Source organism: Crassostrea angulata, chromosome 10, assembly GCF_025612915.1.
Source record: "Crassostrea angulata isolate pt1a10 chromosome 10, ASM2561291v2, whole genome shotgun sequence".
Classification (NCBI taxonomy): Eukaryota; Metazoa; Mollusca; class Bivalvia; order Ostreida; family Ostreidae; genus Magallana; species Magallana angulata.
Window position 1 is genome coordinate 27722467 of NC_069120.1, and position 19752 is coordinate 27742218.

At 31.6% G+C, this 19752-nt stretch overlaps 2 protein-coding genes across 2 annotated transcripts; one reads left to right on the forward strand and one right to left on the reverse strand.

Moving 5' to 3' along the window:
* Positions 1–4756: 4756 nt before the first annotated feature.
* On the reverse strand, positions 4757–12947 carry LOC128168327 (actin-related protein 2/3 complex subunit 1A-like). Its single transcript, XM_052834558.1, has 13 exons — positions 12843–12947; positions 12508–12581; positions 12265–12416; positions 11721–11826; positions 11307–11424; positions 10821–10880; positions 10486–10592; positions 10160–10262; positions 8718–8793; positions 6041–6144; positions 5683–5769; positions 5334–5424; positions 4757–5061 (listed from the first exon to the last, which is right to left on the reverse strand). Exons 2-13 carry the CDS (start codon positions 12569–12571, stop codon positions 5023–5025), a joined length of 1107 nt encoding a protein of 368 aa, XP_052690518.1. The 5' UTR covers positions 12572–12581; positions 12843–12947; the 3' UTR covers positions 4757–5022.
* A 2071-nt stretch (positions 12948–15018) lies between these two features.
* LOC128165865 (protein canopy 4-like) lies at positions 15019–19195 on the forward strand. The gene is made up of 7 exons (XM_052830770.1): positions 15019–15196; positions 15916–16033; positions 16219–16359; positions 16691–16775; positions 16953–17070; positions 17350–17433; positions 17540–19195. Exons 1-7 carry the CDS (start codon positions 15091–15093, stop codon positions 17587–17589), a joined length of 702 nt encoding a protein of 233 aa, XP_052686730.1. The 5' UTR covers positions 15019–15090; the 3' UTR covers positions 17590–19195.
* Positions 19196–19752: the final 557 nt, after the last annotated feature.

Here is a 19752-nt window from a genome sequence, read left to right on the forward strand (position 1 = left end):
CCGGGGGTAGGATGGGGCCACAATTGGGGGATCAAGTTTTACATAGGAATATATAGAGAAAATCTTTAAAAATCTTCTTCTCAAAAACTACTAGGCCAGGAAAGCTCAACTTTGAGTGGAAGCATCGGCAGGTAGTGTAGATTCAAGTTTGTTTAAATCATGGTCCCCGGGGGTAGGGTGGGGCCACAATAGGGGGATCATGTTTTTAAAAGGAATATATAGAGAAAATCTTTAAAAATCCTCTTCTCAAAAACTATTTTGCCAGAAAAGCTCAAATTAAAATGGAAGCATCCTCAGGTAGTGTAGATTTAAGTCTGTTCAAATCATGATCCCCGGGGGTAGGGTGCGGCCACAATTGGGGGATCAGGTTTTACATAGGAATATATATAGAGAAAATCTTTAAAAATCTTATTCTCAAAATCTATTAGGCCAGATAAGCTCAAATTAAAATGGAAGCATCCTCAGGTAGTGTAGATTCACGTTTCTTTTAATCATAGTCCCTGGGGGTAGGGTGGGGCCACAATTGGGGGATCAATTTTACATAAGAGTATATAGAGAAAATCTTTTAAAAAATTTCTTTTAATAACTATTTGGCCAAAAAATCTCAAATTGGCATGTAACCATCCTCAGATAATGTAGATTCAAGATTGTTCAAATCATGGTCCCTGGGGGTAGGGCGGGGCCACAATGGGGGATACATTTTTATATATAGAGAAAATCTTTAAAAGTCTTCTTCTCAAACGTATTAGACCAGGAAAGCCCAAATTTGAGTGGAGGCATCCCCAGATCATATAGATTCAAGTTTGTTTAAATAATAGTCCAAGGGTAGGGTGAGGCCACAATGGGGGATGAATTTTACTTAGGAATATATAGAGAAAATCTTTCAAAATCTTCTTTTTAAAGACTATTTGGCCAGAAAAGCTTAAACTTGTGTAGAGGCATCCTCGGGTAGTGTAAATTCAAGTTTGCAAAATCACTAGTGGTAGGGCGGGACCGTGATGGCGGTTTGAATTTTTACAAAGGAATATATAGAGAAAATCTTTAAAAATATTCTGGGAAAGTTTTTGGTCCAAAACTCAGTACTTAGTGTGAAAGCACAGATTATGAGATTAAAGTTAGATTTAAGTTTGATGAAACCATGATTCCCTAGAGAATAATGGGGCCACGAAATGGAGGGGGGGGGGTATATAGGAATAGAGAAAAATCTTAGAGGTACAACAACAAAAGGGGCTTGGTATTTACCAAAAAATAAGAGGTGGATAAAAATTGGCAGATTTTCAATTTTTTTTAGCAAGATCTACTGTACTTAGTTGTCAAGATATTTTGATACTGTAATGCTAATTTGATCAGAATTAAGGCAATTGTTGCTCAGGTGAGCAATGTGGCCCCTGGGCCTCTTGTTTTTTCTTAATTGATGTTTTTAAAAGAACCTCGTAATTTTTTTATTCTTTTTTTTTTAATGTTAGTCATTGTTTGGAGGGAAAATATGCACATTTCCTGTAATATTTGTATGTTTAATTGATAAAAGTTTGCTTCGAAGATATTGTGAACATATGCAAGTGACAGTTTACACCATAAATGAGGGTACATTGTATTTAATTTTTTATTGCAGAAGACTTTGTATTTGTTTTGAACATATTTTATTGATTAAACAAAAGGATTAGAAACAAGTTCTAACACTGTACAAGTTCCTCTCCTTAAATTTAGCAATAGTTGTCGTGCATATGAATTTAGAACAAAAGAAAATATAATATTGATATACACAAAGAAATATTATTTAAGTGTCAAGGATTCGTATATAAACTTTTGTACAGAAGAGAAAAATTTTTTTTTATTAGTAAAGGTAGTTTGTTGTTGCCATATAAAAGTAAATTAGTATCAATATTGACTAAATCTAACATAAACAATTGATCAAACATGGTGTTTCTCGCTCTAGAGTAGTTTTAACAAGAAAAAAAGAATTGATACACATCTTCTGTTTGACCACATAAACACAACGGATTATTTATAATATTACGTTCACAAAGATCATAGTTTATTACACAGTTATGTCTCAGCTTTGTATAAATAATGTTGATACAGCGTTTACCAAAAGAAAAATAAATAGGGGGTTTTGTAACAGTAGGCATATGTTTGCAAAACAAATTCAGTGAGGTGGCTGTTCTGGCTTCTATATTTAGTGAATTCCATTGACAGCATTAAGTACAACGCAGCTGTACCTTACAGTAAATTCTACATATGCCAATATCATTTACTAGTGCTTACAAGAAGGTTTAAGCTTGCATACCGTAATACAAGAGGTTTACAAGTACTGCAGTAGGCAACTTTGAAATCTTCATTACGTTTGATTATGCCAATATACTTTTAAGTTGTAATAATAACATTGATTTTACAGAGTATGAAAAGAGAGAGTGCTAATTACTAGTCATAAATATCTTCTTTTTTTTTTGCTGTAGATCAGAGGTCGTGTTCATTAAATTTTGTACATACTAATTATGTATTTTTTGTTTTTCGCTCATAAATGTAATCAATAGGGATATGTGTTCAAAACTTATATGCATCACAGAGCTCATGAAGAATGTATTAGTTGATTCAACCTTATTATATTTGTGAGAAATTTCATATGCTAGCCTCTTTGCTTGATGGTATTATCTAATTTAGCCTGTCTTTTTAATAACAAAAGTTCTATTTTTAAATTTATACTTTAACAAAGTCCCTATTTTTTTTTTAATGGATGATAATTGTTCTGTGCATATTACGGTAAAAATTAGAGGCAAGTAATATTCATTGGTAACTGGACATTGTCTGTCAATTTTATGCATGAACCGTGATACTTTAAATTCCTTATTTTACGCGAGTACTTAATTCCGCTATTTTGTATCAAATCGAGAGAATATAAATTCGCGAGCACCAACTTTTTGTTATGATTTCCTTTAGTTCAAACAATCTGGAAAATAAAAGCGAGATTTTAAAATCTGCGAGGGTTGCTTCTCGCGATTTTATGCGGAAATATTATTTCCTTGCGTTTAATTAGGAATTTACAGTAGTGTATTGTTGGTACTTGTTTTATTTTCCTGCTTGGGAGCCCGGGTTTTTTATATCTGTGATTAAATTTTTTCCATTTGTTGTGATTTTCAATTTCATTTTCAACGTCAAGGAATACTCCATTGTATGATTTTATAAATATGTGCATTATAACTTTACACTTTTCAAAGCAATTTCTCTCAGAAAGTCAGCTATTTTTTTATAATCTTTTTTTTTGTCAGTTTTGTTGCAGTGGTGGTTTTAGTGCTTTTGTCATGATGTTAAAAAGAAATGGATATTGTCATTATTAGTCAATGGTGTGAAACCATTCTTTGTGACTTGTTTTATTTCAAATGCACCTATCACAAAAACCAGTGGGTCTAAATTGTCATGTTAATGTACATTTTTTCCTTGATGGGTTGATTATCTGCTGAAAAATCAGGGAAAATGTACATGAATTATGCATATGATTAGGATATGATCCCTACTGATTCTTTTCTTTCTAAATCAGCTTTTAGTTATCAAATTTGAAATCATATCAGGAATTTGTCAATTAGTTAAGTTAACCCCATACGAACTTTTCAGCTCAGCTTTGCTTAAAGAAAATACATGCAGTCATTCCATTCAAATAAACACTTGTTGAAATACTGTAATAATCTTTTTATTATGAAATGTATTTGAATTCATTTAAATTTTTTTTTTTAGTGTATTGTGCAAATCATGTAAATAATTATAGACTTCTTCAGGTTTAAGTCTTTGATAATTAAACTGATTGGTTTATTAGTTGTTAAAATATCATATGATTGTTTAATTTATGTCATCCACTAAGTATTTAATCTTGATAATTTTCATCTTGTTTAAGAATTGATAAATTCCATCACGATACATGTGTATGTAAAGATGTTTTGTTTTGAAGCAGTTGTTTGACTTTATTTCAATAAAGTTCTTAAAAAGAAATTGAAGGGTTTGACTATTTTTCATTTATCAGATATCTTGGGGAAAATAGTAAATAGTTCCGCACCTAAACATATATTGTGGTTTGGCAAGTACTCTTTTGGTAATTCCAAACCCCCTAATTATACCCGCACTCTGGAGGAGCAAATTTTCGTTGCATTTTTCCGAGCAACAATTAATCACAGACGCTTAAAATTTGAACACGGTTTTTGTTTTGCATGCCGTAAGATGGGATACTATTTTTAACAAATTTGATTTAAACTTCCTGTTAAATGTTGACATTGCTTACTATTAATATTAACATCAGAGTAGGGGTGTAACTTGTAAACATTGGCTCACAGATAAATCTGGTTTATTCAATGTTCAAATGGCAATGACCCCCTCCTCCTTCAAGATAAAAAATCTTTTGATTACTTATGATGCAAAAGTAGGAAGGGCAGATGCTCCAGGGTCCTTCCTAACCCCGTTCGTGATTAAAGTAAAGAATATACATGTATCTTATACATGTTTTGACAAAATCCATTTCAGGGGAATCAATGACTGAAGGTCAGATAATGAACTCTGGCTCAATACAAGTGTGTTGGTCAGACTGGATTAAATACTTGCACAACTTATTGGGATAACTCAGTTGGTAGAGCACCTCTCTAGACAATTCAGGGGGCCCATGTACGAATCCTCGTCTGGTCTGTCATTCTTTTTCCCATCCCATTACGCATGTACTGGTAATGAGCCTCGTGGTTTGTAAAAATTGAATAACAAACACTTATAAAAACACAAGTAATTTTACATCATGGATGTACATATTTTATTTGAAAAAGAGTACATAGTGTAAATTCAAATAGGTGATTTAGCCATTAAAAAATAGACATTGAAACAAAACACATAGATCTATGTGTGCTGGTCTGGTTTTTAATCATAACTGCTCAGGAAAAAGAACATTGTTCAGCAAAGCATTGTCACAGGGAATTAAAGGTTACATGGTCCATAAAAAGTAATGAAGTATAAAAAGGACTAAAAATCCTTGAAAGACAGTGGTTTCACTATTTAAGAAATTTTCAAGCCAGAAATGGAGCTCTCCAAGGACTGAAAATAAAAAAAGAGTATAAAGTAAATATTTTAATCAATTTTTATCTTTAATTCATTTACAAATAGACCATGACAAATTAAAAAGATTAACATGCAAATATTTAAATATTTTTTTTCTTCATGACAAAAAATTAAATTCTACAACTCTTTCAGTTCTTAACAGTGTTTGCAACTTATTTTATATAACTGAGTAGACATTGAAAATAACATATTATTGTTTGGAAAATGCTAACATTTCCAAAATTTTAAGGTTCCTAATAGACATGTACCTTGACATCCCAAATAATCATTTGTCCGTCCTTTCCTGTTGTACAGAACTTGTTGCAGTTATCCTTAGTACCTGAGTAAATAGACACTTGCCTGCAAAAAAAAAAAAAAGGTAGCAAGGTAAATGTAGGTAAACATGTAGACGTGTACTCAAATATACTGTGAGGTAATGAATGTACTATTATTATACAAAATTAAAAGTGTTGTCTTGAAATTACCAACTGCCTGATAAAGAATCCTTAAAAAGATTCAATCCCAATTTAAAACTGAATACATGTACATGATGAAAAAGCTACTAAAGGTTTTAAAGAAAATTACACAATCAGTTATTACAAAATTGTGTTCTCTTACGTGATTGTATTTTGGTGCTTGGTTTTCAGTTCAGTGGATGAGTCTGCCGTGGCCTTCTTGTCCAAGTTTCGGAAACGGTTCATAGCACTGAAAATATTGAGAATCACCCACATGATAACATCTGATGAATTCTTGTGTATGGCACAAAAAAAGAAGAGAGAGAACATTGGGGGGGGGGGGGGGGGGGAGAATAAATAAAAAGACATGTTATAAACTAGACTTATTTTCAGCTTTACAGAGATACACCCTATGACTTTGTTCTTAAAATCTGGAACTGATATATCTTAATGTTCAGTGAATTCCTCTGGCTCAGAAGTTATAATGATAAAGGGTCACAACCTATAATAAGTTTAATTACCTCATAGTTCCCGCTTCCTTCTCTTGAGGAATGTCAAGGTCACTGACGAAGGTCACATTTCCGTCATCGCTGTACCGGAACAACTTGGGGACACAGTCATGTCCCTGTTATCAAAAAAAAAAAAAGTCAATACAGGTATAATCTGAAAATAACTGATCAATACCTTTCCCTTCTGGAACAGACTAAAATGTTAAGTGATTATGCCAAACAAAAAAATATGTTTGTTTACTGTTACATGCTGAAAAAAAATAGGGTCGGTAGGTAGGATTTTTTTTTTTATTTTATTATTTTTTTTTTTTACACAACTTCAGAAACGTCACGTACATGAAATTATTGAGACAACTCGAATATATCCCTTATCCTTTCTAAGTGACAAATTTTGACGAAAATTGGCCTAAACATTGAAGAATCCAAAACAAATAATTAAACAAAGTAATTATTATATTGAAAGTTAATTAAATATTTTGTTTACGACGGTAGATAAACAAGTCAGTGGTCGGGGTACCTGGCCCAGGCATAACTTGAACATCCCATTTCAAAGTGTCCGTAGAATTACAGTTAATGATAAAAGAAATCAAATTAAATATGTTCATTTTGCTATATTTTGCAACTAACTTTTGATTACGTTTCACTAATTTTCGAGCTGAAATACGGATATGGTACAAATATATTTACCAAGCTATAGAAATATGACGACATTACATTGAATTTTGACCTCAAGACGGCACAGCGAATAAACATCAAACTGGTGGAAATCTCAGAAGAAGACCTTTAAGGCCACGCAATTCCTTAAACCAAAATTATACGATAACCAGGGATACAGAGCTTCAGTTCATCATATTTTTTTCACTGCTTGTTTAACTAGAATTAAGACAAATAGACTAAATATCAAGTATTGTTTACCACTTACTGTTGTCAACAGTTCTAAAAAAAAAACAAGCAGGAGACATTCACAGTAATTTGATTTTAGGGTAAACAGAACTCAAAATAAAAATCAAGAATGAGAGAAAATGTAAATAATGACATCTTGAAATCAAAACAAAAGATGAGAAATAAAAAATAATTCTTATTTTCGGTCGTTTGTAAGGTGTTTAAACACAGAAGCAATGAGAAGCATTAAAATGACGTTGCGAGAAGTTTGCTGTTGCGCTGGGTCACTGGATGCAGGCACGTTGATCCACTTACCAATAATGATCTATTCATGCCATGGAAAAGAAACTTTTTACATTGATAAACTCTATTCTGATTTACATTTTGGTGAAATTTCAAGGGTTTATCTCTTTTCCTAAATGAATAAGAGAAAATGTCTCAATAATTTCCGAACAACCCTCTGAAACTGATAATACAAAACGGTTTTTCTTTGTGTCTTGCTTATTTTTGTTTGCCATATGCACCCCTGCGAATGTTATTGTCATTTAAATTTTGGACCACATGGTTTTATATGACCCTTTCACTTTCGCAATAAAAATCATGCCTCGTATTTATAGTATATTTTATAGAATCTAGGTACTTGTAATCAAATATAAAATCTAGAGGTTTATTGATTTTAAACTTTATCTTCATTGGTGGATAAAATGTGTTCTAGAAATAAATAAGACAATACAAAAAAATAGTTTATGTCTGCTGTTGCAACAATTAACATGCTTAGTAGAGATCTCCCCTGAGGATTAATTTTCGATTTGCGCCTGACCTAGTAATAGTATCAATAGTGCAACAGACTATATATTTTTATGCAGAATGTTCCTTGAAAATGGCTCGATATGCTAAGTTTTTATACAAAACAGACACCCATTATTTTTTTAAAAACATGATATTGCACACCAGAAGCATTAAACATGGCCATGATCGAAATGTGCAAAAATGGATTTAAAATGATTTTGGAGGATAATTTTAGGGAAATAAATGCAAGAAATTGATAAGATAACACCACGGATGTCTGGTGTTTAATAGCGGTTGGATAGCGAAATAAAGAAAATCTAGAAAACTCATTGCCATCCTGTTGCTTAGCTCGCTACGCTCACGAAGCTTACTGGTAGGATTTTGCCTGTTTCTCATTTATTTTCAAGAAATTGATAAAATCGCCGACTCCTGGGGTCAAAATTATTTTGCCTCCATGTTGTTTGCCTCGTACTTCAAAATCAGGAACCTTTTCATTTCCCCCATGTTATCGATCGAACACCTGGATAAATGTCATATTATTCGGCAATACCAATATCAACTGCATTTGCTTTATGTGTACGCATTCTTCAAACTGCAGAGAACATGTGGACGTAGATATTGACGCCATGTTTTTTTCACTTTCGATTTCGATTTCAAACGCTTGACAGATTAAGATGAATATAAAAGTTAAACGAACCCACGTGTGACTTCCGGATTTCTAACGATGGATAAAAACAATTAGGGTCGGCGATTAAATATAGGGTCGGTCGGGTAACCGTAAACAAACATATTTTTTTGTTAGGCCTTACACAGAGTTTAAAGAGATTTGATTACAAAAATAACTTAAGTTGAAATATTTTGATACTGCTTGTGTTTGAAGTTAAACAAGTATACATGTATATAAAAAGCTATCTTGTGCATTTAAGAAAATCTCTTCAAAATTTTTTTGTCTGAATTTCAACTCTATAATAAGGAGGGGACTATATTATGGAAATGCTCAGCCTATTGAATCACTTACTGCTGCCACAATGCTGTGAGGTCCAATCCAGGTGAGACTCAACATAGGCAAAAAGGCTCCCTTCAGAACTGCTAATCTGAAGAAAAAGAAATTCTTTTAAAATTCCAATCAAAGTACATATATACCGGTACAGTGAATACCGTATTTACTCGCCTATAAGTATTGTTCGCCTATAAGTCGGTTGTCTTTTTTCAAGTTTATTTACAAGATTTTGCCATTAACCCTCTTATAAGTCGGGTATCTTTTTCAGGATAATCAGTCTATAAATTCTCAATCAAATTAGCACATTTTATCAAGCAAGACTATATTCTAGATAAAATGTATTGGTGTTTGACCCCTCTGTTATCATTTCTAGATGCATTTTAAAAGTGTTGTGTTCAGTTAAGACATCTATCCTGGAATAATAACTTTCGATTTTGGACGCCATTTTTTTTTATTAATACACTTGGTATTAGCTCTAAAACTATTTAAAATACTGTTGAAAATAAAATTATAGTGATTTTGATCCCCTGTTGACTGATTAAGATAGTATAGCCCCTTTTAAAACTGGTGTGTTAGCTTGTGTTGTTTTAAATTAGGTGACATGCCACCTACAGCCACCAATATAGCTATTATCACCTCAGGTGAAATTAATTATGAATAATTATAAAACGATCTTTATTTTTTTTAAACAGACCAGCATTTATTTCAGTGTTTAATTTTTAAGTATTCAACAGAAATTACTGTTCTGTAATCCCACTGTCTAGATCGCTTGTAGACGCCATGTTTTTTAATAGTTTTCTGTAAACAGAGTTATCTTTCTTGAAATTTGTAACTTTCGATTTTGGACGCCATTATTTTTTTTAACACTCATTACAACTTAATTATAGCTCAAAAACTAGTTTAAATGCTACTGGAAATAAAATGACAGGTATTTTATCCCATACTGACCGATTAGGGTTGGTAATTAGCCCCTTACACTCAGTGTTGGCTTGTATTGTCCCTAGTACAGTTATACCTACAGCTAATATCACCTCAGGCGTAAATAATTGCCTGCTTAAATAAAAGATCCTATCAAATAAACCCTGTTTATATTTTTAAGAAATACAGTTGAAACTTTCAATGCATTTATTAATGTGTTTATCTTTTTAGTAATTAAAATATTAACATGTCAAGTATAGGGATCACAAGTCAAAAGTTGGAAGCTAATTGGCACCCAAAAACGAAGTTTTACCCAGTGGAAAAATTTTCTGATTGTATGTCATGCCTATAAGTCGGACCCCTACTTTTTGTTCAAATTTCTACTCCCAAAATACCGACTTATAAGCGGGAATATACGGTAGATCATACATATATATCGGAGGCATTTATATGGCTGATTAACAATACAAAATTTCACATTTTTACAGTCTTATTTCTTGCACTTTTATTTACAAAGTTATATGAATGCATGGAGAACTTACTGCTGGTTGTTGGCTCCATTCACTACACTGATGCTGGAATCATGTCCAACAAAGGCCAGCAACTCTCCACTGGCTGAGAAAGAGACATCTTGAACCCATCCACCTGAAAATTGTAAAAAAAAACTCCAGTTTTTAATTTCTTTTGAAAACAATTCCCTGCCTATCGAGCTCCACTGTCCATTTCCAAAGTCACGTTTCCCTTTTAGTGTTTCATCATATCAAAAATTGTTTGTATATAGTGAAGTAGAAAAATCATGAATGTACAAGTTATTGAATTTAACTTGAAAAATAAATTCATCCAAAATTTTTTTTTTTTCATAATTTACCTCCTCCATTGGACACCTCAAACATGCAGTTGGCAAAAGGCATCTTAGCTCCCCAGCAGGTTGATGTGGGTTTGCTTTCAATCTCCTTTATGTAAGCAGAGAAAATCCTGAAATCAAAATCGTAAATTATAAAACATGAAATATATGGGGCAGATATGTTTTTGTAAATGTATCAAGACTATAGCATTATTCTAATATTTATTGACATACTCTCAAAACTTATCATGGCAGAAAAGTTAAGAAATTTAAAAGGTACATTAACCAGGGGTGTTAAACTTTGTTAATTTCAAACGGTGAATTTACAGCTTTGGATGATGCAAATGTGACTAACTTACCTTGCTTTAAAATCAGAAGATCCAGCAGCAATCAGGACATTGTTTGGATGCCAGTCCAAGCTGTAAATGCATGTGGATAATACAATGCCTTAGTTTTATTGAAATATTTTTTGTTTACAAACAATTCAAATGGTGAAACTTTCCCTGCATATTTTGTTTAAACCTAAAATGTGTTTTAGTGACTTTTTTTTTTTTTAGATGGAAAAGTAAGTACAAGTACTTCCTTTCAATTTCTTAATTCCATGTAGTAGAGTGCATCAAGTGATTTCAGTGCTCCAAGCTTTTGTGGACCATGATGAAATTTTGCAGATTAATTTTTTCTCAAAATCTTGAATTGTCATTAAAATGCACATACAATTTGATAAAAACCATTCTTTTTCTTAATATTTTCATAGTAGCAATAATTTATGCAGATTGAAATCTGTCTCTCATATGAAAGAGATGCTCCACCTAGACTCCCATAAGAAGTTAAATTTAAATTCATACCAGGTGATGGTGGACCTAATGGGCTTCTTGATGTGCTTGCTGACCCACCAATGGTTCTCCTCCTCAAAGTAACAAATGGAGACCAGCCTGGAACCACTGCCCACGGCAAATTTATCACCTGTAAAAGATAATCAAACAACATCAAAATTATAAGTCTTGTGAAACAGTGTTACCAACACATAGAGTACATGTATTACCTGGTTCTTAGTCTCTAAATAAGAAAAACCTTGCAGTTGAAAACCTCATTTTAAATTTCTTTGATTGTATCTAATCATCATACAGGTTCTAGAAGAATGATTACTGGTACCTTACAGACAGATGAGGTAAATGTATTACTGTTGCATTTTTTATTTAATATGAAAAATACCATTATTTAAATAATTTAATGGGATTGTGTCCAAGGTTTGGCCTTACCATTTGGTGACCACTTGACACAAGAAGCTGCCCGGTTGATCCTCAGAATGACCAGGCATGGCTTCCAAGCCCCACTCTGGAACTCCCAAACATAGGCATTTCTATCCTGTATATAAACACATGGAAGTTATTGTATGTAGAATATCAATTTTTATATTTAGTTACAGAATTTTTCCATCCCTCAATTTAACAATAATGACAATAATAATACAAAATTGATTAATAATAAGTTAAAACTGACTTTTACAGCTGCCTGTTTTATATACAAGTATAAACTGGGTCTGGGTAAAGTTCAGAGCCACAAAGCTTTCTAATATTAGTACTTCCTTATAGTTGAATTTTATGCCAACGGTGAAGAGAAAGTAAAAAGTTTGTCCTTCCTTTTATGGAATTTAAATGCAATAGCTGTTATTTAGGGGAATAGTTGACAAAAGTCTCATATGTAACCAATATATCATAAAATGTATCACGCTAACTTTTCTGGCCAATCATATTGTGCCTTTACTATCAGGATTGTATTATGAATGTATGGTAATATACTCACAGCTCCACTGGTAACAATCCTATTGTGCTGGGGTTCCCAGTCTATTCCTGTGACCCGCTGACCGTGTTCAGACAAGGTAGCAGTCTGATCATAACCACCTGAGGTCTTCTTGTAAATTTCAATGTTATGATCATTCTTGGATATTGCTATCTCTGAAAGTTGTAAGAAAAATATGTACCGAAGGAAATGAATAAACTTAGCATTTGAAATTAGCCAAGTATGCCAGTGTTTAATCAATCTTACCATCGCCCTTCCCATTCCATGCATGGCAAGTGATGGGGGTTATACCAAAACTGTATGCAGACATTTTTTCAATCCTGAAATAGAAAATGGCAATAATTTAAGCAAATTGCATATACACTTAAAATCATTTATCAAAATGATACACTACAACATATCAAAAGTAAGTTTATGCACGTGGAGGGGCTATATTCGAGAAATCTTAAAATGGTCTTCAAGGAAATGAAATATATCCGAGGAAATTCGTTTGTTTACTGCCAAATTGCTATACTATGGTCAAAATGATAAACAAGAAAGTTATTCCATCTGCTTCTCAAACAAGTATAAATTAATCTTACTAATTCGTGGACTCTGGTCAGTCGACACGAATGTATCTCAAACTCTTTTCTTTATCCTGCCCGTCGTCCTCCTTTCTTCCTCAAATCAAATCTGAGCAGGAAGTGGGGACGTACTAAAGACCTGAAATACTAATGACCTGAAAGACCTGAAAGACCTGAAATTTTATATAAATGATACTTTTCTAAGATTTTTATCAAATAAAATTACTTGTGGGGGTTTAAATCATATTTCCAGGTATAATTTTGTTTAAAAAATATCATAATGACCAGTTATTCATGCAGAAATATGAAAGACCTGAGAATTTGAATTGACCTGAAAATTTCAAATGACCTGAAATTGTATATAATTGATACATTTCTATGTTCTGTATCAATATTAATGTCTATTTGTAAATTTTTATCATATTTCCAGGTATATAAGTGTTAAAATATATCATACTGATCAATTATTTATGCAGGAGTACGAAAGACCTTAAAATTTAAATTGACCTGAAAATTTGAGCTGACCTGAAATTATATATAATTGATACATTTCTAAGTTCTGTGTCAGTTTTAATGTCTATTTGTGAGTTTTTAATCATATTTCCAGGTATATAAATTAAGTGTTAAAATATATCATACTGATCAATTATTTACGCAGGAATACAAAAGACCTGAAAATCTGGGCTGACCTGAAATTATATATAATTGACACATTTCTATATGTTCTGTATCAGTTTTAATGTTTATTTGTGAGTTTTTATTTTTATTTCCAGGTATATAAGTGTTAAAATATATTATTTACACAGGAATATGAAAAACCTGAATATTTGAATTGACCTGAAAATTTGGGCTGACCTGAAATTTTGTGATGGTGTAGTTGTGTAGGTCATCTAACAGCCCATGTTTCGGTTTGATATATTTTAACACATATATACCTGGAAATATGATAAAAACTCAACAATAGACATTAAAATTGACACAGAACAAAGAAATGTATCAATCATTTAAAATTTCAGGTCATTTGAAATTTTCAGGTCAATTCAAATTTTCAGGTCTTTCACATTTCTGCTTGAATAACCGATCATTATGATATTTTTTTAAACAAAATTATACCTGGAAATATGATTTAAACCCCCACAAAGTGATTTCATTTGACCAAAATCTTATAAAAGTATCATTTATATCAATTATAAAAATTTCAGGTCATTTGAAATTTTCAGGTCAATTCAAATTTTCAGGTCTTTCATATTTCTGCTTGAATAACTGATCATTATGATATTTTTTTAAACAAAATAATACCTGGAAATATGATTTAAACCCCCACAAAGTAATTTCATTTGACCAAAATCTTATAAAAGTATCATTTATATCAATTATATAAAATTTCAGGTCAATTCAAATTTTCAGGTCTTTCATATTTCTGCGTAAATAACAGCTCATTATAATATTTTTCAACACAATTGGAAATATGATGTAAACCCCCACAAAGTAATTTCATTAGACCAAAATCTTATAAAAGTATCATTTATATCAATTATATAAAATTTCAGGTCATTTAAATTTTCAGGTCAATTCAAATTTTCAGGTCTTTCACATTTCTGCTTGAATAACTGATCATTATGATATTTTTTTAAACAAAATTATACCTGGAAATATGATTTAAACCCCCACAAAGTAATTTCATTTGACCAAAATCTTATAAAAGTATCATCTATATCAATTATATAAAATTTCAGGTCATTTGAAATTTTCAGGTCTTTCATATTTCTGCTTGAATAACTGATCATTATGATATTTTTTTAAACAAAATTATACCTGGAAATATGATTTAAACCCCCACAAAATAAATTCATTTGACTAAAATCTTATAAAAGTATCATTTATATAAAATTTCAGGTCTTTCAGGTCTTTCAGGTCATTAGTAATTCAGGTCTTTAGTATGTTCCCAGGAAGTGAACCGATAGTGCACGCCCTCTTGACTCATATACGAAAATAATTTCCCAAATTCACAGTAAAAACCAGTTAAAACTTTTTTCTTTCGATTGAAATATCAAATCATTTAATAACAATATTTGTTGCATAATATGCTTCAGTGAGAGTAGCACTGGTTTTGAAGGAAGCGTGCTTGATTAATACGAAACTAATTTTAACTAAAGTGAAAGTTTAAAACTACTTTCGGCTTCCTTGTGTTGATATGTACACAAAACACACAAGTCTGAAGTCGTGTTTAAGACAGAACTGCGTATCCGCATATTGAACGCATAAAATGCTCAAAATATTTTTCGGTTTAACGTTAGTTCTGCTGTTGAATGTGGTTGGATTCAATTGTAACGATGATGATTCGGGAGTTATTTTACCAAGCATGTGCGAAGGTATATGTAGAAATGTAGTTTCTCTTTGTCCTTTTAACAATATATTTAAGTATATATTCTCAAAGACTTTTTCAGCGAATGTTTTTCTTCTTTGAATATTAAGCATGCTATTTATTATTCGATGAAGTTAATAATAGAATGCGCGGCACAAGTTCTTAATCTTAAGCACTGATGTTGACTGGAGGAATAAGATGTTAAAGACAATACTGTACATAAAGATACACTAAATTCATAAAATAATGATATATGTCACAATGATTGACATATCATATTAGATTAATCGGGGTTTTTTTAAATCGAAGAATTTTGGCCATATCAATTTTATTTAAATTTATTATGCAAAATAGCCTTTATAGCTAGCTATACACTTGGCAGTTATTGATTGGTTGATTCCTGAAACATACTTCCTTTTATTCAGATGTTCAGGAACTAAGTTCTTTTGGTTTTTAAAAAAGATATTAAAAATTTTTTAAATTATATTTCCTAATTACATCCGTAAATTCTTGAAATTTTAATCACAATGTATTTATTTCATTTATTTTATTAGCATGTAATTCACCATCTTCACAACGTCAAGGTTTTGTGATTACGGAACTCCACACAAACCCTATCTGCACAACGTGTGGAGTTCCGTAATCACAAAACCTTGACGTTGTGAAGATGGTAATTCACATGCTAAAAAAATAAATGAAAAACAAATACTTTAATCTTTATTTTAGTGTGTAAGTTTTTTGTCACTGAACTGCAAAGCAGATTAGATGAAACTGGAAAGACCAAAGAAACTTTGCATGTTGGTCATGGATTAGACAAGAAAAAGAAGATTGTGTATAATAAGTCGTAAGTTTAATAGAAAAGTTTAAAAGTATATATATAAATGAAGTACACTTATTAGAAATAAATTAACAGTGCACTGTCATGTAAATTAATACTAATAATTAAGTAATATGATATCTGATATTGGCATTGTTTATATATATATTGTACTTTAATTTTCACAATTTTCTTTGTAAATTTTCCTTAAGAGAATTGAGACTGACAGAGGCACTCACTGATCCACATGTTTGTGATAAAATCCTGGAATACAATGTTCACAAGGAAAGGTCAGGGAGCAATAGGTTTGCCAAAGGTCGTAGTGAAACGATGGAAACATTACATGGATTAGTGTAAGTTAAAAGTTTTCAGAGATATCATAGGGCAACTCAAGGAAAAAAATGTTAAGTCCCTTCTTCTAATCTCTTTCTAAAAAAAGTGCAAGAGAGAGAGAGAGAGAGAGAGAGAGAGAGAGAGAGAGAGAGAGAGAGAGAGATGGTGTCATTTTCATAAATCATTTAACATTTTAATATTTACTCTTAGGTTTATTTTCATTGTTTAAAATATTTTTTCTATAGGAATGTTAGAAAAAAAACAGGCTCATAATTGCTTAATCCCCCCCCCCAAAAAAAAACCAATGGAAAATTAATAGTGTATGAAACCTGGACTATTTTACCCTTACAGAAATAAAGGAGTAAAAGTGGAGTTAGGAATTCCTCATGAACTGTGGGATGCACCCTCTGCTGAGGTGACAGATATGCAAAGAAAGGTGAAATATTCCAAAAATTTACAGATAATTTTTGACTGCATAAACACATTAAATAAGTGCACCAAGAAAATGTAAAAAATCTTATAATTAAATTAAATACGGTAGGTAAAGTAAAACTTACCTGTAAATCTCTATCAATGACACTTAATCTATCTCTTGTTTGAATTCTTATGACAGTGTTTCAAAATGGCGGAGGAGTATGAAGATGAGATAGAAGACTGGTATTTCAACCAGCAGGACAAGGATCTGATGACATATCTGTGTGCTAACCGTGCCCTCCGCAAGGATGACAAAAGTGAGATTTTTCTTTCGGAAAATGTTCACCTCCCTATTTTCCTACCAGCTACTCAAATGAGAATTCATTCAACATAAATTTATATATCCACCTTTATCAATAAAATGTGTTGAACTATTGTGATATTCAGAGAAAATTTGACATTTGTGTTTTTCGCTTCTTTTAATATGTTAATTTTCATCAAATGGAGTATTCAAGAATCAGATTTGCTTGCAGATCAACATAAAACTTTTTTTTTTTAGTACATGTATGTGTAAAGTTTTCCTCTTTTATTCATAGAATGCTTAACAGAGAAGTATGAACTCAAAGGAGAAAGAGAAAAAGTTGACACCGATGAAAAAACTGCAAGGAAAAAGAATAAAAGTAAGTGATACAAAGATTTCAAAGGTTTTTCACCTCCATGAGCCTTTCTTTAGAGATACAGACATGCATGTATGTTTGAAACATGGACAACTCATTTTTATTTCAGAGAAATCAAAGGGAGAAGAAGGAGACAAGGATACAAAAGATGAATTATGATGATATCTCCATAGTGATGACCTATGGCATTGATGTTTGACCCCCCCCCACTAATTGTCATTCTATTGACCTTCATTTTCTTATTTTTACAACCTTTACTTATCTGTTGAAGCGTATAGTCAAGTTCTTAATGTTAGTGCAGTAAACACAAGACTGATACTGTAGATACTTAATTAAATGCAAGGAATTAATATACGCACAAAGTCGTGAGAAGCAGCTCTCACAGATTTAATAAAAAAAAAATTTTATTTGTTTGACAGTTTTGAACTATACAATACTATTCCCAAAAAGTTCTGTGCTTGCAATTTTATATTTGCACAAATGATACAAAACGTTGGAGTTGCAGAATTTAGAACCTGTGTAAAATAGGGAATCTCCATTAATGCATAACTACTTAAGGGGGTGTTGGACATCTGTCAATATTAATTTGGATTAAAGTACATTGTAATTAAATACTTTCACTGGTTTGAATTTCCAAATTTTGCAATATTTACCGTAATCCGGTGAATATAATACGCACTTTTTTTCCCAGCATTTTTTACAGTGAGAAAGGGGTGCATATTATACATCCCTATAAGATGTGTTTGTGAAACACTTACGACCCCTCCCTGGGAAACATCCACAAAGAAAATGAACGTAAGCTGCAATATTTGGGATTTTTCTAAGTCCAAGGGGCATAACTCTGTCAAAAATGGCTCAATCATACCCAATATCGAACTTTATCATGATAAACTTGTAAACCAAATTTCATTTTAATATGTTCATCCTCTGTGAAGAAAATGAATGGAAGGGGGGCATAAAAATATGTTTTAAAAATTTTGGAAAGGTAAAAATTTTATAATCCCCAATGGGATTTGGACTTATGACTTACAGATCTGTAGTGAACTTTCCAACACTCAGCACAACACTGTTAGAAAACAATTTTGGGAAAGAAATTATTTATAAAATCATACTTGATTTTATAGTTTATTTTAATAAATAATAGGTTACAACATGGAAGTGTCCCATACGACCTTAATTTCATTTTTGCTTGCATGTATGAAGTATGGATAAAGATTACATGGTGCAATTTATTCTACCTGTTTCAATATTTCATATTCCCTTTTCAACTGAATGAGACTGATAATATATGTACATTTGTGTGGTGTTTTTTTTTTGGTAAATCAACAAATACACATAAAAAGAATGCTAATTGTATATTATATTTAATTTATAAAATATGATTTTGGTTTTTGTGAATAATTATGTTGCACTTCTAAATGCTGGTGCTAATGTAATTCAGGTCACAGTTTACTGATACAAATATTTGTTCATCTGTTCATATTTGTGCATTTGTTCATATTTTTCAAACAATAATATCCAAACATCCTAGAGAAATCTCATTAAAAGAGCTGTGTTTTTTCATGTTGGTCATCTGTTTTTAAATATTTGACTTTTTTGCTCCAATGCAGATTAAATCTATTGTTATGTCTGTAGATTTTTCATCAACCAATTTTGCTTCTAGATGTATATGCAAGTCAAATCAAAATCTTTAGTAAAAAAGGCTGATAAGAATATATGTGGTCAAATTCTATGTTTTTATAAAAAATAAATATTTCAACAGGAATATTCTTTACCTAATTGTTTCTTAAATGAAATTGAAAAAGTCTTTTTAATTTCCATTTCATAACAAAATGCACACTGTGAAATAAAAATACTGGTGCAAGGATGAAGAGCATGCCAATATTTGCAAGAACTGTATAGTAAGAATAATGGGTACAGCAAGTAACATCTGCTTTCTTAGTAGATCATCTTGTGGCAAGGGTATCATTCTGATTACTAACCATGGTCTGTGAGTACATGTACTACATGTACTAAGAACAAGGTACTGCATGTACTAGAAACAAAGTACTGTGTAAATGGAAATGACAGATTAATGATATTTTCATTTGCAAATATGTTTCGTTATATGAACCTACAGAATAGCGAAAACGTTCAATTCTGTATATTGACATTCGGTGTATATATCCCCTTATGTTTGCATAAGAAATCTGCGACGTTCAATTTTCTATGAATACATGCGCCATGAGCACAAATTAGATCCTCTCGCTTACTCGTTACACAAATGTAGCAAGTAAACGAGCAGATCTAACACCTAATTTTAATTAGATTCCAAATACTGAC

Coding starts and splice junctions, on each gene's coding strand:
- LOC128168327 (XM_052834558.1), bottom strand. CDS start 12,571: ATGTCTGCATACAGTTTTGGTATAACCCCCATCACTTGCCATGCATGG. Junction 5,770..6,040: donor AAGGAAGCGGGAACTATGAG/GTAATTAAACTT, acceptor CAATATTTTCAG/TGCTATGAACCGTTTCCGAA. Junction 5,425..5,682: donor AAGCACCAAAATACAATCAC/GTAAGAGAACAC, acceptor TTTTTTTTGCAG/GCAAGTGTCTATTTACTCAG.
- LOC128165865 (XM_052830770.1), top strand. CDS start 15,091: ATGCTCAAAATATTTTTCGGTTTAACGTTAGTTCTGCTGTTGAATGTG. Junction 15,197..15,915: donor TTTACCAAGCATGTGCGAAG/GTATATGTAGAA, acceptor TCTTTATTTTAG/TGTGTAAGTTTTTTGTCACT. Junction 17,434..17,539: donor TGCAAGGAAAAAGAATAAAA/GTAAGTGATACA, acceptor TTTTTATTTCAG/AGAAATCAAAGGGAGAAGAA.